An 18277-nucleotide genomic window follows, 5' to 3' on the forward strand; every position below is an offset into this window, starting at 1 on the left:
ATTGGGACGCCATAAATACAGTGTCGTGAAGCGGCGTAAGAATATCACAAGTGCAGTAGTACCAAATAGTGCCATCTGTCAACAAACGGTGCGGGCAAACACAGGTAGTCATAGTAAGCAGTTGTTTTTTTTTTGCTAAATTAACTCATTCACTCAAATTGCAGGATTCACAGAATATTGAGTTTTATAATATACATAAACATTAAATGCAGCGTAGGAAACCTGAGACTCTTCTTTCATCAAAAAAGAGTTAATTCCTAAGTTATGAGTCTGGAGGTATCTGAGCATGAAATGGGGACAGCTCTACAAAAGGCAAATGCTGCCCCCCCCCCTGAAAGGAAAAACCATTGGCAGAGGTCTGATCAGTGCTTTATCAGCACCCCCGCCAGAAAAACCAAAACCCAAACAAATACTGGAATGGTGCGCCCCGTACTGCTTTTCAATTCCAGAATACATTCGGGAATGGCAGTGATTTAGTTAATTCAAGGAAAGAACTTCTTGTTCATATCAAGGTTAATATGGTTGTGGATCTTGCTGTAGACCATAGGTGTCAAAGTCAAGGCTGTATGTAATAAGTAGAGGAGATGAAAAATGAGTTTGACACCTCTGCTTTACACACTCATACAGGCACAAACCATTACAATTTGGGAACAGTTATTAACGCAAGCCTGATTGACTGTGTATATGTATTGATATTTTTCGCCGGGGGGGGGATCTCAGGCAAATTTCATACGAATACACCTGTGAACATTTTTTATCTACGGACACAAACCTTTTGGAACATACCTCTTATTCATTACCGTATTTTCCGGTGTACAAGGCGCACCCAAAAGCCTTGATTTTCTTCAAAAGATGACCCTGCACTTTATACGCAGGTGCACCTTATATGTGAAGTCATGTTGAGGCACAACAGGTCTCACAACTACTGTCAGCCGCTACCGACTCCATTTCTTCCTGTAGAAGTCATGTGTAACCCCAGCCTCTACTTATAGTTGTGTACCTTATATTTGGAAAACTTATATATGTACATACAGTATTTTATTTGGAAAACTTTTGTCATTCATTGAATGCGTGCCTTATACTCAAGTGTGCCTTATATGTGGAAAAAGCTTGAAAATACACCATTCGTGGGGGGCCTTACACTCCGGAAAATACAGTACAGTGTTTTTATGTATGGGTGTGGACAGAGTTCTGGTGATCTCAGTGTTTGAGATCAAAAACCCCAAAGTATTTTATTTTGATGGATTATTTGTTGTGATCCCTGAATAGTATTCATTGTTTCCTGAGAGTTGTGTTAAGAATGGGCATGAAAGAGAGAGAAATACTTGAAATGGACAACATAGTCTGAGAGGAGTCTTACAAATAGCAGTGGTTGACCAAAACAAGTATCGTCATGGGAAATGGAAATGTTCCTGTTGCTCTTGTGGCAGCTAGGAGGAAGTCAAACTGTGTGAAGGAGGTCGAGAAGCTGCAGGAGAAAAGAGAGAAGCGTCGACTTCAGCAGCAGGAGCTGAGAGAAAAGAGGGCTCAGGTAAATTGATGCCGACCAACTTGTCATTTATTTTTGCAGTTTTGTGATGTAAGGTTTGATCTCATTTTGGTTCTCCAAATATTCTTGCAGGAGGTGGACACGACTATTCCTAATTACGAGATCATGTGCATGATTCGAGATTTCCGGGCAAGTCTTGATTACCGACCTCTGACCACCGCAGATCTGGTGAGAAGAAAGCGCTCGATTTAAGGACGTAGATTATAATGACACCCCCTTCAATAATATAATGTTTCATGTCGCGCCACTCAGATCGAAGAACATAGAATATGCGTATGTGTGAGGAAACGTCCCCTGAATAAAAAAGGTATACTGTCTCATATCCGATGTGTGGATACCGTGTTGACTGGGCCAACTCATTTTTCCCTGCATTTGGTTTCAGAACTCACCATGAAGGATTTGGATGTGATCACAATTCCCAGCAAGGATGTGGTGATGGTACACGAACCGAAACAAAAGGTGGACCTGACTCGCTTCCTGGAGAACCAAACCTTCCGTTTCGATTATGCCTTTGACGATGCCACCACCAATGAGATGGTTTACAGGTTGGGTTTCGTCCTCCTTTGCTCGTCCCGCTAATGGATATTCATTCATGATCAACGTCTACATCGATAAAATTTCATGAAAATGGCAGCTGTACTTAACTCATTCACTGCAATTCGCGAATTTATTCGGAAATTGAAAATATGACCCAGAGCGCCATTCTCGAATTTGTTTGAGTTTTCTTTTTTCATGCTTGGGTGCCGATAAAGCGGTGGCCATGCCCTGTGGCAATGTTTTTTCTTTTCCACAAGGGGGTAGCATTTCAGTTTTTTTCTATGTTCATGCTTTGTTCCAGCTTCAGCTGTTGTTAAAGCGCTCAGATCAGAATCAGAATCAGAATACCTTTATTCGTCCCGCAATGCGGAAATTTTACGCTGCTGCATTGAATGTTTATGTAGTCTTAAAACTCAAGATTCTGGCACTGGAGTGAAAACATTTTTGCACATCATCTGGCAGTGAATGATATAATGAAATTGTCCGTATGATGTTTTCCGAAGGTTCACCGCCAGACCATTAGTGGAAACCATATTTGAAAGGGGCATGGCCACTTGTTTTGCTTATGGGCAAACAGGAAGTGGTAAAACTCACGTGAGTAACTTGTAATGTCGACTACATATTGAAATCTCAAGACATTTTTCAATTTCTCAAAGAGCTTTTGTCTTTTAGACAATGGGAGGAGATTTTTCTGGGAAGAACCAAGACTGCTCAAAAGGAATTTATGCATTGGCTGGTAAGTCACAAGTCGTGAATGCATAATGTTTGTGGCTCAATGCTTCAAAGATATCTACTTTGGCTTTCAACATCTTTCTTTATATCCAGCTCGGGATGTATTTCTCATGTTGAAGAAACCCAATTACAAAAAGTTAGAGCTGCAAGTGTACGCAACCTTTTTTGAAATCTACAGTGGAAAGGTGAGAACAAATTTGTTTTCTGGTCTTTTCGCTTGGATTTTTTTTTCTAGTTAATCACTCTTTTCCTTCCACTGTGGATCTTGTGTTAGGTGTTTGACCTGCTGAATCGCAAAACTAAACTGAGGGTTTTGGAGGACCGCAAACAACAAGTACAGGTTGTGGGGCTACAAGAGAAAGAAGTCAAATGCACAGATGATGTCCTGAAACTCATAGAAGTGGGCAACAGCTGCAGGTGCACAAAGTTGAAACCGTTTATGGCGATGATATCAAATAGCCATCCGGATGTTTCCCCCATATTTTCCGGTGTATAAGGCACACCCAAAACCTGGATTTTCTTCAAAAAATGACCCTGCACATTATACGCTGGTGCGCCTTATATGTGAAGTAGTTTTCCCCCGTAGAAGAAGTAGTGTGTAAGTCCAGCCTCTACTGTCGCACCTTAGAGTGTGGTGTACCTTATATTTGTAAAACTGATATATTTCTATATTATATTTGTAAAACATTTTTTCAGTCATTGAAGGTGTGCCTTGTAGTCTGGTGTGCCTTATATATGGAAAAAGTTTGAAAAAACACCATTCATTGGGGGTGTGCCTTATACACCGGAAAATATGGTACTGTCAGCAGCCACCGACTCCATTTCCCATCCGTAGAAGTAGTGCGTAACTCCAGCCTATATTGTAGCGCCTTATATTAGGAAAGCTTTTAGATATTAATATATTTGGAAAACTTTTTTCATTCATTGAAGGTTTGCCTTACAGTCTAGTACGCCATGTATATGGAAAATGTTTGAAAATACAGCATTCATTGCGGGTGCGCCTTATACACTGGAAATTACAGTACTGTCGGCAGCCACGACTCAATTTCCTGCCCATAGAAGTAGTGCGTAACTCCAGCCTCTACTGTAGTGCCTTATAATGTGGTGCGGCTTATATTAGGAAAACTTGTATATATTTATATATTATATTTGGAAAATGTCTTTCATTGAAGGTGCGCCATATATATGGAAAACGGTTGAAAATACACAATTCATTGGGGGTGCGCCTTATGTACTCCAAAATATGGGACCTTGTTCATAATAACAATCCCGATTTTGTATTCTGTAGGACATCAGGGCAGACGTCAGCCAATGCCCACTCGTCTCGGAGCCACGCCGTCTTCCAGATTATTCTTCGAAGGAAAGGCAAGCTGCACGGCAAATTCTCCCTCATCGACTTGGCCGGCAACGAGAGGGGCGCTGATACTTCAAGTGCTGACCGCCAGACTCGCCTGGAGGGTGCGGAGATCAACAAAAGTCTGCTGGCGCTCAAGGTTTGCCGGGTCACATGGGAATCGTTTGGTTTTCATTGGAGTGTTGAGACCGGATACTTGAACTTACTAAATCGAGGAATCTTCAAAACAATTACAGATTCCTCTTTTTCATTAGACACCGGTGGCACGCTGTTCACTTTTGCGGTCAGACTTGCTTGGTATCTGGAGATTTCCATAGGATGTGTTTGCTTTGAATGTGCTTCAATTTGCAATCTTGTTTTTTGTTTTGTTTTCTTTTTTTTAAGTGGTATTTTACAACATAGGAGGCCAGATAGTCGAGTGGTTAGCACGCTGACTTCACAGTGTAGAGGTTGTGAGTTCATATCCCGCTGCGTCCTCCCTGTGTGGAGTTTGCATGTTCTTCCCTCTGGTTTCCTCCCTTATTCCAAAAAACGTGTGTCAGGCTGATTGAAAACTCCAAATTGTCTCAAGTTGTGAGTGCGAGCGTGGATGGTTGTTTGTCTCTGTGTGCCCTGCGATTGGCTGGCAACCAATTCAGGGTGGCCCCCGCCTAGTGCCCAAGACAGCTGGGATAGGCTCCGTCCCCATGACCCTCGTGAGAATGAATGAATGAAAATGTATGTGTCCCCTCCTTCTCTTCCAGGAGTGCATTAGGGCTCTCGGCCGCAACAAGCCCCACACTCCATTCCGAGCTAGTAAGCTCACCCAGGTCCTGCGAGACTCTTTCATTGGTGAAAATTCCCGAACGTGCATGGTGAGTTCATTTAGTAACCTCTCTATCGTGATGTCTTCCTGTATCATCACACAGCCATCATCGGATTTTTTTTTTCTTTGTATGGGCAGATTGCAACAATTTCTCCCGGGATGACATCCTGCGAGAATACCCTCAACACGCTCCGTTACGCCAACAGGTGCTCATGTCCAACGACTAATGTATTTTCATGGGGAGGCGGGATCCTATCCCTTGTTGCCTTTATTTACCTAGTTTGGTAGTCGCTGACTGAGCTTTTTACTGACTCTTGCTCCCTTTGTTCTTCTCGCCTCTCTCCTTTTCCCACATCTCCCACGGTGTCCCCTCTACGCCCTGGCGTAGAGTGAAGGAGTTTGGGATTAGTCCGTCCGACATCCCCTTCTCTCAGGGTGGTCAGGGGAGTCGCCCTGAGCACTCTCCGACCAATACCTTTGAGTATGACTTTGTTGCTACTTCCCCCGGCAGGTCAAGCGCTTGCACTGCACTACACAAACATAAATGCATGCACTTTTAATCATACATGTTACACTGGCATAATGAGATCAAATATAGCAGTTAAATCAAAAATATGTTCAGTAGTTTGCACTGGTGTTATGTGACGGTATAAAAATACATGTTAAAATGATCTCTTTTCCGTTGACAGTCAAGAAAAATAGCATGCCATCGCAACAGCATTTTTTTAAGTAAAAGAGGAAATGGGACAAAATATAATGGTGCTTTCGTTGCACCTTTCTTGTTTTTTTTTTTTGCCATTCAATTTTGTCCTTTATCATCAAAATTAATGGATAACTGGGTTTTTACCTACCACACAGTCGCTGTATAATGCTGATCAACAACACATCAGCTTTTATTGACATTTTTTGTTTTTTAAACAACACATTGTAATGTGTTAATGTGATGTTTCTGGAAAAAGTGGAACCATACCCTTCATTTATAAATACTAAATATATTCACTAATAATATCAGGAAACTCTGATGTCCGAGACAAAAAGTTAACTCGTTCACTGCCAGACATGTGCAAAAATGTGTCCACTCCAGTGCCAGGGTTTTTGTCATTGTCACTCAAATTCCAAGACCCAGAGAATACTGTATTGAGTTTTAGGATTACATAAACATTCACTGCAGCGTAAGAAACCTTAAACTCTCTTCTTTAATCAAAAAGAGTGAATTCCTAAATTATATGGATCTGGAGTTATATGAGCTTGAAATGAGGGCGGCTCTCCAAAATAAAATACAATACAGTACATAAATATTGGTTTATCACAACAGCTGAAGCTGGAACAAAGCGCTAATGTGGACAAAAGGGAAATGCTACACACTTGTGGAAGGCAAAAAACATTGCCAGAGGTCTGGCCAGCGCTTTATCAGAACCCAAGGAAGAAAATAAACCTGAACTAATTCGGGAATGGTGCTCTACGTCATATTTTCAATACCCGAATAAATTTGTGAATGGCAGTGAATGAGTTAATCAGAATCAGAAAACCTTTAATCGTCCCACAATGGGGAAATTTGCAAAATGATTCAAATGAATTACTCACATTTGTCTCTGTTGGTGGCCCTTTTTGTATTGATGCGTCTAAGTAATTGTGTTGTTCAGTAATAAAAGAAAAAAGTCAAATGATCATTTTATAACTGATGGACATTCTGCTTATTACTCGGACACAGTGCTTGTATTCGATCTTTCTATGAAAGTGTAACCAATGAAGTGAATAGGCATTAAGATTTCTATACGTGGGTTAATTTTAATAACCAACCCTTTCTTCTGATCACATCCATCTTTCCGCTTTTTTTCCTTTCATCTGCATGTGATTCACAATTTTATTTCCCCAATTGTGACTCCCACTTTTTTTCTGCCTATGATGGCGACATCTTTTTCCTCTCCTTTTCTTTTGATTATCATACGTCACCATCTCTGGTCACATATGACATGAGAGTGGAACTGGAAGTTGGGAATCTGTTGCTCTCACGAATAAACAGGGTGTGAAAATGTATGCATGAACTTTGTAGGACAGAGCAACGCTCACCAAAATCACAGATCTTCAAACAGTTTTTTCCCATGCATGGTGTCACTGCTCACGTGATGTGGCCAAAACATCCCCACCCCCTCCATCTAAAAGCCACCAACTTGTTTAAGAGGAACACCTGCTCAGTCAATATGATGAATCTCGGTGAAATCAATGTTGCTTTGGTTTTTAGGGTGAAGGAGCTTACTGTGGACCACAACCAGGTGATAGAAGGAGGCCGTGCCAACATCCATGCTGTCAACCAGCTGGACTTTTTAGATGAGGACTGGCAGAACAGTTCGCCACAAAGAGACGACCTCAAACTGCTCTGTGAGCAGAATGTAAGTACAGTAAAGTCTCGTTATATCGATATTCAAGGGAGTCCGAAAAAATATCGATATAACCGGGACTATCGATATATCCGACCCTGTTTGCATGTAATTTTCTCCGTGCGTGCATAGAAATAGTATCGATATAACCGGGACTATCGATATATCCGATATCGATATAACGAGACTTTACTGTAGTTTGTTTGCTCGTACAATGAAGGCAATATGAGATTTGAACCAAAACAGTTACAAAGTGCACTATGGATTTTAAAATGATCCCATTCCCCAATATATTCGGAAATTAAAAATATGATGTGGAGCGCCATTCCCGAATTTTTTCGGGTTTTGGTTTTGCTTGCGGGAGGTGCCGATAAAGCGCTGGTTTGACCTCTGGCAATGTTTTTTCCCCTTGCACAATGGGGCAGCATTTGCCTTTTGTTCAAGCTCCAGACCCATATAACTTAGGAATTGACTCTTATTTTCTGATGAAAGAAGAGTCAAGGTTTCTTCCGCTGCATTGAATGTTTATGTAGTCCTAAAACTCAATAGTGACACCTCAGCTCACGAATTTAATTGGTTCCCAGAAAGTGTGTGTAAGGCGAAAGGTTTGTCTGACAAACATTTATTTCCCATAAGAAACCATTAAAACTGAGAATAAATAAATAAGGACCGATATTGTTTGTGTTTTCGATGATCTCCCTCTGCTCGATCGTAATTTTCTTTCATTTCTTTTCAGGCTTAACACTATCTTGTGGTGGGGTCTTTTTCGGTCGCATCATAGCAAAAGTACTCCACTCGATAACAAACCATGTCCGCACTCGAAGAGCGTGATGAAAATTAATTCACCAACCACCGTGGCGCTGTTCAACTTTTTGGTTTGATGTTCATCCGCTGAAAATTTGTTCGCTAGCCACCGTGGCGCTGTGCGCTTTGGTTCGTGCGCCAAAAACAACTTTGTTAGCCAAGACTATATGCTCGCAACTTTAATGTTCGGGAGGCGAAACGTTTGTGAGCTAAAGCCGTGGCATCACTGTATTCTGAAATTTGAGTGAAAATGACAAAAACCCTGGCACTGGAGTGGACACATTTTTGCACATCTGGCAGTGCATGCATGACTTATAAATCTGCTGTAACAAAAGCAACAGTGGAGAGAAGTCAACTTATGTAACTAAGAAGGACATATAGTACATGTTCTTGTGATTTTATCTACCCTCCTTGAACTAGGTATTTGCAACATTTCATATCTTTGTTGTCGTGTTACTTTGTGTGAATCCCAATCTCCTCAATCTGGGTATGTTTTTGCGATGTCACCTAGGAAGAGGAAGTGTCTCCTCAGCTCTTCTCCTTCCACGAGGCTGTTTCTCAGTTGGTGGAAATGGAGGAGCAGGTCCTGGAGGACCACCGGGCTGTTTTCCAGGTCAGAACATCCACGAAAGTCAAGTACTTTATGAGTCATCACACTTTTATTCCTATTTCCAGGAGTCCATTCGGTGGTTGGAGGATGAGAAGGAGCTCCTGAAGATGACAGAAGAGGAGGTGGACTACGATGTGGAATCTTACGCCACTCAGTTGGAGAAGATCCTAGATCAGAAGATAGACATCCTCACCGAGCTTCGAGGTTTGACCGAAGCTACCGCACATGAAACCCTGACTACTTATCACTGATCTCATATCCTGTTTGCTTGTTTTCAGATAAAGTGAAATCGTTCCGCTGTGCTCTCCAAGAGGAGGAGAAAGCCAGCAAGCAGATCAACCCCAAGAGGCCACGTGCCCTTTAGTAAGACCGAGGAGGTGGAAGGAGAACCACTAGACCGACTTGTCTGTTAAAGGCCAAATTGAAGGACTGACTTCCCTACCGGCTCAAACAATTGCAACTGTTAAGACTCCTGTCGCTACAGTCTTGTTAGGAAATTTAGGAAGAACACTTTGGGAAAGGAATAGATTAATTTTGGTTTTTTTTCTCATGGAGAATGTTTAGGAGTCGTCTAACCATTCCCCATTAAATTATTTTCTTTGTACTTTTGAACTGTTTTTTTTCTGGACATGGTTTCCACTTTTGCCACAGGAAACCAGTTTACGATTCACGGTTGGCTACTATGTACAGTCTGCATGTGCACTGATGTTATGACGTCAGGATTTGTGTCACTATATATCCATCCATCCATCTTCTGCCGCTCATTCGAGGCCGAGTCGCGGGGGCAGCAGCTTCAGTAGGGAACCCCAGACTTCCTCTTCACATCCACTTCTTCCAGCTCATCCGGGCGGTTCCCGAGGCGTTTCCAGGCCAGCTGGGAGACATATTCTCTCCAGTGTGTCCTAGGTCGTCCCCCGGGTCTTCTGCTAGTAGGGCATGCCCGGAACATCTTACCAAGGAGGCGTCCAGGACGCATGCTAGTCAGATGCCCGAGCCAGCCCATCTGGCTCCTATCTATGTGGAGCAGTGGCGGCTCAACTCTGAGCCCCTCCCGAATGACCGAGTATCTCACCTTATCTCTAAAGGAGATCCCGGACACCCTACAGAGAAAGATCATTTTAACCGCTTTTATCCAGGATCTCGTTCTTTCAGTCACGACCCACAGCTCAAGACAATAAATGATGATTGGGACGTAGATCGACCGGTAAATTGAGAGCTTTGCCTTTTGGCTCAGTTCCTTCACAACGACAGATCGGTACAAAGTCTGCATCACAGCTGACGCCGCACAGACACACACAGCCCAACAGCACCACATCTGCAAAAAGCAGAGATGCTATACTGAGGCCATCAAAACAGAACCCTTCAACGCTTCGGCTGCACCTAGAAATTCTGTCCATAAAGGTTTTGAACGATTCGGTGACAAAGGGCAGCCTTGGCGGAGCCCAACCCTCACTGGAAACGATTCCGACTTACTGCCAGCAATGCAAACCAAACTGTGACATCGGTCGTATAGGAAACAAACGGCCCGTAGTAGGCGTTCCTGTACCCCATACTCCCAAAGCACGTTCCACAGAACTCCCCGAGGAACACAGTCTTCTCCACAAAGTCCACAAAGCACGTCGACTAGTTGGGCGATTTCCCATGCACCCTTGAGGACCCTGCTCAGGGTGTAGAGCTGGTCCACTTCCACAGACGGGACGAAAACCACACTGCTCCTCAATCTGAGGCTCGACTTCCTGACGGACACTCCCCTCTAGAACCCCTGAATAGACCTTACCTGGGAAGTTGAGGAGTATGATCCCTCTGTAGTTGGAACACACCCTCCGGTTCCTTTTTAAAAAAGGGGGTCTGCCAATCCAGAGGCACTCACCCCGATGACCACGTGATGTTGGAGAGGCGTGTCAACCAAGACAGCCCCACATCATCCATGGCCTTGAGGAACTCCAGGTGGATCTCATCCACCTCTGGGGCCTTGCCACCGTGGAGCTTTTTAACCGCATCGGTGACTTCAACCACAGAGATCGGAGAGCCCACCTCAGGGTCCCCAGACTCTGATTCCTCCAAGATGTGTGGAGTTGAGGTCTTTGGAGTACTCTGGCCACTGGCTCACAACGTCCCAAGTCGAGGTCAGCAGCGCCCCATCCTCACTGTACACCATAGGTGTCAAAGTCAAGGCCCGGGGGCAAAATCTGGCTAGCTCGCTAGCTCTTTTTCTATTCAGCTAGCTGGCTAATCCCTTACATCACAGGTGTCAAAGTCAAGTCCCAAGGGCCAAATCTGGCCTCCACATTTTATTCGGCCCTCGAAGGCAAATCAAACTTGTGAAATTCTGTGCTCATCTATCGAGCTAGCTAGTGAGCGAGATAGCTAGCACTATTCAGCTAATTGACTAATCCCTTACATTAAAGGTGTCAAAGTCAAGGCCCTGGGGCCAAATATGGCCCGCGAAAGCAAATCCAACTTGTGAAATTTTGATGCTTGCTAAAGTCCCAACCAAAATTTTAAATTGTCCCATGTCAACAATAACAATCAATATTTTTGACTTGATTTTAAAACTAGTTATTGTGTGTTGTGTATGTAATATGTGAACGGCATTGAACATTTACTGTATATGATTTCCCCAAATTCATAACGGCCCCCCAGGAGAAACCGTAACTACAATGTGGATCGTGACAAAAAACAGTTTGACACTCCTGCTGTACAGTGTTAGTGGTGCACTGCTTTCCCCTCCTGAGACGCCGCATGGTGGACCAGAATTTCCTCTAAGCCATCCGGAAGTCGGCTTTCATGGCCTCACCGAACTCCTGCCATGCCTGAGTTATTGCCTCCACTCCACTTGGCTAATCGATACCTGTCAGTCGTCTCTGTGGTCCCACAGGCCATATAGGCCTATATAGTCATGTCTAATATGCAGTCTGACCCGCTTCCCCCACAAACACTTTTGACTTATGAGGAACATGCACGAGAGCAAACTGTTTCTCACGCTTGTGTCCCTGAAAAAAATATTTTGACAGGGTTCACTAACACCATGTGCCATTTCATGCTACGTGACAATAGTTTCCAAAGTCAATGTCCCAACGTTTTCCACCGATGTTACAATTTGTTATAAAAAACTGGAAATGGGAAAATGACAATAAATGTATTGTGAAGAACACCATTAAAGTTGTAATGTGTTGTGGCAAAGAGCAAAGGGTGTCCCGAAGAAAGAAAAAAAAAACTACTGACTCCATTTTTACTAATGCTTGCCAATCAAATTCCTTACTGGTTCTCTTAAGTACAGTATTCTCATTGGGTGAGGGACTGAACAGACAAATAATAATACATTTCATTTATAAGCGACTTTCAAAACTCTCAAGGACACTTTACAGTCACAGGATCAGTTTTTCTGTGGGTGAGCAGCGGCAGCCATATGCGCCAGCGTTCACTTAACCCAGAAGTACATCATATAGATAGAAAGCTAGCTAGCTAATAGATAGCCAATAGATAGCTAGCTAGATAGATTAGCTATACAGTTATATAGGTAACAGAAAGTAACTAAAATAGATACAAATAGATAGAAAGCTAGCTAATAGTCAATACATAGACAGATAGATGGCGCTAACAGAAAGTAACTCAAATAGATAGAAAGCTAGCTTGCTTATGCTTTAACTTTTAATATATTCAACTCTGGATAGGATACTGCATATTAAGTATTCATTCATTTTTGAAAGGTGTTGGGGGTGTGTGTTAAACACAACTGATACAATATTTAAACATTGTAAAGGAGTATTGATATCTATTAATCCAATAGATGCAATGTAGTGATCCAGTGTCGCGTGGAACTCAAAAGTGCAGAGGTACCGGGTTCAATTCCATCTCTGGCCTCCCTGTGTGGAGTTTTCATGTTCTCCCAGGGCCTGCATGGGTTTTCACCGGGTACTCCCACATTCCAAACACATGTCTCTAAAAAAAATCCCTAAGTCCGATTGTGAGAGTGGATGGTTGCCCATCTTTGTGTACTCTGCTATTAGCAGTTAATTGGTTCAGGGTGTCCCTCACCTACTGCCTGACAGCTGGGGTTGGCTCCCACAACCCCCACTACCCTTGTGAAGAAGATAAGCAGATTGGAAAATGAATGAATGGATGCAATCTCAAATACATTAATCTTGTATGCTCAGTCGATGATGCATTAGAATCTCAATATGAGTTCTTGACATATCTTGTCAATGAAACAAAAAACATGACAGGGCTCCAGGAAAAATACTGCAGTCCTGTGGTATGAATCCTTGTATGTCTGCTTTTAAGAAAAGTGGATCCCAGCTGAGTTGAACGCATGAAGCAATCTGAGGAATAGAAGTGGATTCAATGAATGAAACACATTCGAGACATAAACACACATTGCCAACAATGTTTTTAACATGCTATTTTAGCCATTGGAATGACCTACAATTGAAGCTCTTATTTTGAGCCGTGATATTTTGACAATAAGAAGGTCGTCCAGATTTGCAGGAATGTCATTTACCTGATGACCAAAAGGAGTTCAATGGGAGAAATAGTCAACTTACACCATGAAGTCGTCAATGTCCATCGACCTCGCTCTCTTTTCACTAAAGTTTGCCTCTTGTAAGATGCTTTCAATTTTCTTGGTGATACTGAAGTCAACGGGCACTTCCTGTCGGGATGTGAAGCATGAGCTGTGTTATCATTCCAACCAGCGCATCACAAAGGCACAATGTTCACCGTGCACTCACCACATTGTGCACGGAGCAGTGGATTCTGTAGTTCTTCTCCAGGAGCTGCTCCACCGCGGTCGACCTGGACACCCAAGAATCCAGTGTTACTCTTGAGCCGCTTAACTCATTCACTGCCAGACCATGTGCAAAAATGTGTGCACTCCAGTGCCAGGGTTTTTGTCATTTTCATTCAAAATGCAGGACCCACAGAATATTGAGTTTTAGGACTACGCAAATATTCAATACAGCGTTGGAAACCTCAGACTCTCTTTCATCAGAAAATAACAATTAATTCCTAAGTTATATGGGTCTAGTTAGCTAAGCTTGAAATGGGGGTGGCTGTACAAAATACATTACAAAACATACATATTGATTTGTATAGCGCTTTAACAACAGCTGCCGCCTCTGTCTGGTTTTATCCAATGTCACCCCCTCATGGACGTGGAAAAAAACATGGCCAGAGGTCTGACCAGCGCTTTGTCAGCACCCAAGAAAACCCAAACAAATTTGGGAATGGCGCCCTACGTCACACTTCAATTCCCAAAACAATTCGGGAATGGCAGCGAATGAGTTAATAGTTGACCATTGTGCAGCAGGTTTTGGATTTACACTGATGCATGTGCTTCCAATAGTCTAAACACAGTATTCGGATGAATATTGTGTGAATATGAGTTCAGCAGCAAAGTCCATCTGTTTTTACTAGCTAACTCAGTGGGTGGACATTTTACCACTTTCTCCTAACTCAAAATGTCACCACAGTGACTGTTAGATACACACCCTAAAAACATCCAATGTGATTTCATTTCTACTTATTCTTATCAGTTAGTTATTCTACATATGTATGTAGTTTAGTTATTTGTTTAGTTTGTTAGTTTAGTATACATGTACGTAGATCAGTTAAAACCTTAAAGGACAACCGACGTCTCCGGACAAGTTGTGTCCATAACTTGTAAAATGGCATCAAATGACTTCTACTGAGCGTATTTTAATAAGATTCCACCGCATATAGCTATATTTTACGTTTTAAGACTCGCGCTGAATATTCAGGAAGTCTTGTTTTTGAGTTGGTGACGAGTCCGTACGTGATGTCACTAAAGGAACGCCCCTGACCGAAAAAGACACATTGTAGCAGTCCTTCCATCACGTCAATGTATTTTGCTGTACTTGTTTGGTCTGGGGACCTCGTGTTGCACCCAAAAGCCACCAGAAGAGGGCGTCCAAGCTCCATATAAGGAATTTATCAGCCTGTGGAAACGGAGGTGGCCACAGGAGGCCGCCATGTTGTGCCTCTTTTTCAGTGAGACATTTCCCCTCAATGTTGCTTCATAATGGCACGGAATAAATTCTTTAATCGATTGCAAACATGTATGCTTTCCTCTTCAGAACTATTTGAATCATATTCATAACTGGATGTGTAACAAGAACGCATATTCTCTGAATCTGAAGCCATTGTTTTGATTCTCCAGCAAGGCAAGACGTCTTGGCGTGACGTCACGAACAGGGGGCGGGACTTTCTCAAAATGCCCAATTCGCAGCTCAATTTTTTTGCAGATTTTGGACACTTTACGTAATTTTTATTGGTGTTTTAAATTTTAATAAAAATATCATACTGCGTGTTTTGGGTATTTTAGATGCTATAAAACGGTTTTCTGACGTCAGTTAAGAAACAAAAAAGTGACGTTGGTTGTCCTCTAAGCTATCTTGTTTCAGTCTAATATAATATTCATGATTGAATCTAGCAGATGATAGGTCATTTTCAAAATGACATCACTCCTGTTGTCTATATCTGCTGGAGACGCGCTCTCTCTCTCTCTCTCTCTCTTTTTTTTTGCTTCCTTCTCTCCCGTGAAGAGCAAAAAATAAATATTATTTTTTGTATATCACCTTACTTCCTGCTGATTGAATATTTAGACCTACACAAATGAAGAACTGAACCAAGAGAAGAACTTTATTTACGACGTCACATTGACTAATTGAGGCCCACTTTTTACCTTAACGCAAAGCAACAGTGATTTTCATTTTCAGTCGACAGTAAAGGAGGAGGCATGGCTGCATGAGATGGACAAAACCAGGTGGATTTTCCTGCTGAACTCGAGACCAAATTGAACAGTACCTTAAACCTCATATTATGTTAAAAAAATCATGTTGATTACGTTGTGGGTCATTTTATGTAATATGTAAAAATCCACACAAAACAGTCAAATAAGTGACATCAGCAACAACTGTTTGTGAGATGTTATAAAGGTACTTGAAAAGAGAGACAACATATTTCCTATTTCCATTTGGCTATTTTAGAACTGTTTTGAAGAAAGGAAAAGCAAAGGATATGCAATGCTTTAGTCAACACAAAAATGGAAACAGGTAAATTGTGCCCTTAACATAGTATGACGTTGAACTGGAAACATTTCTCAACCATACTCACTTAAATGCAGCACTGAGAGTTTTATTCTTTCTTACGAAGGCGATTCTGACCAGGCCATCCCACTCCTGAACACAACAGACCTCATGATAAAATGTCCACTTTTGAGCATTCCAAATACAACAAAGAAAATTCTTAACCTGGAAGTTAACTGGGGGAGGAGGATTTTTGGGCTCTATCCTCACAACACTGGACTCAACTTTGGGAGGAGGGCGGAAATTATTCTTCCCTACCTGATTAAAAAAACATTTTCAGTTTCTTCTCTGTAAGACATCAAGTTACCAAAGTCCACATCATACTTTCATAAGGTGGTCCACACGAGCCAGAAGCTGAGTGTTGATGGACAGCCGGCAGTAGAGTTTGTCTCCAGGCGGAGCCACCAGACGCATTGCAAACTCCCGTTGGAACATTAAAACGGCACACCTGAAATGGACAAGCACACACGCACATACACATACAGACGAGCTGCAGACGACTACCAAACGTGACTTGACAATCTTAGAGTAAAGTTTTCTACCTGAAAAATGGCCGGTGAAGCAACAGTTTGAAGACAAATGGCGATGAAATCTTTGGGATGACACATGAAATATCAACTTTTAAATGTAAAATTCAGCTCAATGCAAAAGTGTTTACCTGGTATGGTAAATTGGCGACACACACGTCAAAGAAGGGGAGGTCGGTTTTCAAAACATCCCCAACTAATATCTGAAGTTTGATCTGCATGGGTCTGTCAGAAGACACGATATGCTTACTAAACACACATCGGCTTTTTAAGTGTTTCCAGAAAATCAGTCACTCACGTGCATTGTACTCGTTTTTGCAGTTCAGCCACCAATCTGCTGTCCAACTCACACGCCACCACCTGCAACGCACCAAGGTCAGCCTCATCCCAGCTTGCACGGTGTATTGTTTTCCAAAACGAATTTCAGGAGTGAATGATATTATGAAGACGTCAAATGAATATTCTTACCTTCTTAGCCTTTTCTAGTAGTTTAACTGTCATGTTACCAGTTCCAGGTCCCACCTCCAAAACAACATCGGTTGGCCTGAGGGCAGCCTGAAAATAATGTCAAATAATAATTTCAATCAAACAAACTTGTCACATTTACAAATGTGGTCAAGCTAACCTTCTCAATGATGCTGTTGACCACCAGAGGATTCTTCAAAATGTGCTGACCGATTCCTGTATTGAACATAATACCTGCAACACAGAGGTTAGCTGTGAGCCATAATTCAGTTTTACAATCGTGATTCACCGCCGGTGGGTCGTGGAGCAGTAGTAAAATATTTAAGGGGAGCTTATTTCAAGACGGTGCCACAATTTCAGGTTACCAGTGGGACGCAATAACCTAGACTAAAAGCTGATGGAAGCAATTGCCTCATTTTAATGAAACAAAAGATACCATAATCAGTCTGCTTTTATGACCTACATTAGAATGGGATTATAATTACTGTTGAGATTGAAATCAGAATCTGGAAATGTTAAAGATAAACACTGTACCGAAATAATAACCTGGATCATAAAATAGTTTATTCATTTGATTATCGATTACACCTCTCCGATGTTTTGTTTTTTTTGTCACCGCAGGTAAGTTAAAAACTACCTTTTCCAACATGACCGCAAGTAGATACACCATTAAAATCGTAACAGTACGTGTACTGTAGTCGTATTTGGTACATCTTGTGTCTTCCCACTCAGAGCGTGTTCTGTAAGGGTAGGAAATGGGCTACTGCCATGTCAACTTTGCAGACAAACAGTGGAGCACAGCCTCTGGCTGCGAAGGCGCTAGTTAGCAAATGTAATTGCATCTTTAAAAAGTGATATGGAAACTTTGAATTACATTTAAACAGCATCAGACAGCAAAAGTTACTTGTAGTTTGTACTGTCGTGTCATTGAGACCGCATAAACCAATACATTTGCCGTCTGCTTTTTTTTCAATACCATAGATACATTACTCAACGTTTATGTCAACACGCGAATCTTTCCAACATGACGGTTGAAATAGTGTAATTTATCACTCGGATAAAGCCTACGATTAATGCTGCATCGTACTCAGTTATGGTCAACAAATTTTAAGTGCAGGATCGTCATTTTAGAATGATCTCTAGCGTTGAAACATGCTGCTGCTAACTTCAAACATGGGTAAACGTACCTTGATTTTTAACCTCTTGATGCTTCCTGCTTTTCTTTTCCGCTTTAACTTTCGGCATTTTGCTGCGTTTGTAGATAGAAATGCTACAGTAAATATTCCCAAGTGATTTTGTAAACACGTGTGACCATCGGATGCTCTTCTTCGCTGGATGTGTTCAGATTCTTTGGGGGGGGGGCCCCTTGTGGCCGTAGTCGATGTGACAATCACAACAATTCAGCAGTAC

At 42.1% G+C, this 18277-nt stretch overlaps 2 protein-coding genes across 4 annotated transcripts in view; one reads left to right on the top strand and one right to left on the bottom strand.

Annotated features, from left to right (window-relative positions):
• The window catches only part of LOC148899175 (kinesin-like protein KIF2A), an 18827-nt gene extending 6900 nt beyond the window's left edge, over positions 1 to 11927 (top strand). The window contains exons 7-22 of one of the 3 annotated variants that reach the window (XM_088994246.1): positions 1431 to 1531; positions 1622 to 1717; positions 1802 to 1856; positions 1932 to 2094; positions 2590 to 2680; positions 2759 to 2822; positions 2912 to 3003; positions 3093 to 3235; positions 4107 to 4311; positions 4916 to 5026; positions 5116 to 5183; positions 5366 to 5488; positions 7220 to 7367; positions 8671 to 8772; positions 8835 to 8973; positions 9048 to 11927. In XM_088994246.1, coding sequence (XP_088850372.1) covers positions 1431 to 1531; positions 1622 to 1717; positions 1802 to 1856; positions 1932 to 2094; positions 2590 to 2680; positions 2759 to 2822; positions 2912 to 3003; positions 3093 to 3235; positions 4107 to 4311; positions 4916 to 5026; positions 5116 to 5183; positions 5366 to 5488; positions 7220 to 7367; positions 8671 to 8772; positions 8835 to 8973; positions 9048 to 9133 — 1787 coding nt within the window. In that variant the 3' untranslated portion in view covers positions 9134 to 11927. The remainder of the gene's footprint in view (positions 1 to 1430; positions 1532 to 1621; positions 1718 to 1801; positions 1857 to 1931; positions 2095 to 2589; positions 2681 to 2758; positions 2823 to 2911; positions 3004 to 3092; positions 3236 to 4106; positions 4312 to 4915; positions 5027 to 5115; positions 5184 to 5365; positions 5489 to 7219; positions 7368 to 8670; positions 8773 to 8834; positions 8974 to 9047) is intronic. The other 2 variants (XM_088994247.1, XM_088994248.1) reach the window with 2 other exon arrangements.
• Positions 11928 to 12398: 471 nt separating this feature from the next.
• On the bottom strand, positions 12399 to 18186 carry dimt1l (DIM1 dimethyladenosine transferase 1-like (S. cerevisiae)). Its single transcript, XM_088994257.1, has 12 exons — positions 18055 to 18186; positions 17028 to 17101; positions 16871 to 16957; positions 16701 to 16762; positions 16534 to 16627; positions 16418 to 16467; positions 16200 to 16323; positions 16041 to 16133; positions 15904 to 15968; positions 13500 to 13563; positions 13314 to 13420; positions 12399 to 13091 (listed from the first exon to the last, which is right to left on the bottom strand). The coding sequence occupies exons 1-12, from the start codon at positions 18110 to 18112 to the stop codon at positions 13049 to 13051; spliced, it is 921 nt and encodes a 306-aa protein (XP_088850383.1). The 5' UTR covers positions 18113 to 18186; the 3' UTR covers positions 12399 to 13048.
• Positions 18187 to 18277: the final 91 nt, after the last annotated feature.

The sequence above is a fragment of the Hippocampus bargibanti genome, linkage group LG04 (assembly GCF_051943395.1).
Source record: "Hippocampus bargibanti isolate YZ-2025 linkage group LG04, ASM5194339v1, whole genome shotgun sequence".
In the NCBI taxonomy this organism is placed as follows: domain Eukaryota; kingdom Metazoa; phylum Chordata; class Actinopteri; order Syngnathiformes; family Syngnathidae; genus Hippocampus; species Hippocampus bargibanti.

What these genes read in the sequence shown, in the direction of transcription:
- dimt1l (XM_088994257.1), bottom strand. Translation starts at nt 18,112, where the DNA reads ATGCCGAAAGTTAAAGCGGAAAAGAAAAGCAGGAAGCATCAAGAGGTT. An exon ending in TCAAGAGGTTAAAAATCAAG is followed by an intron (nt 17,102 to 18,054) that starts GTACGTTTACCC and finishes TCTGTGTTGCAG; the next exon opens with GTATTATGTTCAATACAGGA. An exon ending in ACTCTCAGTGCTGCATTTAA is followed by an intron (nt 13,564 to 15,903) that starts GTGAGTATGGTT and finishes TTGGGTGTCCAG; the next exon opens with GTCGACCGCGGTGGAGCAGC.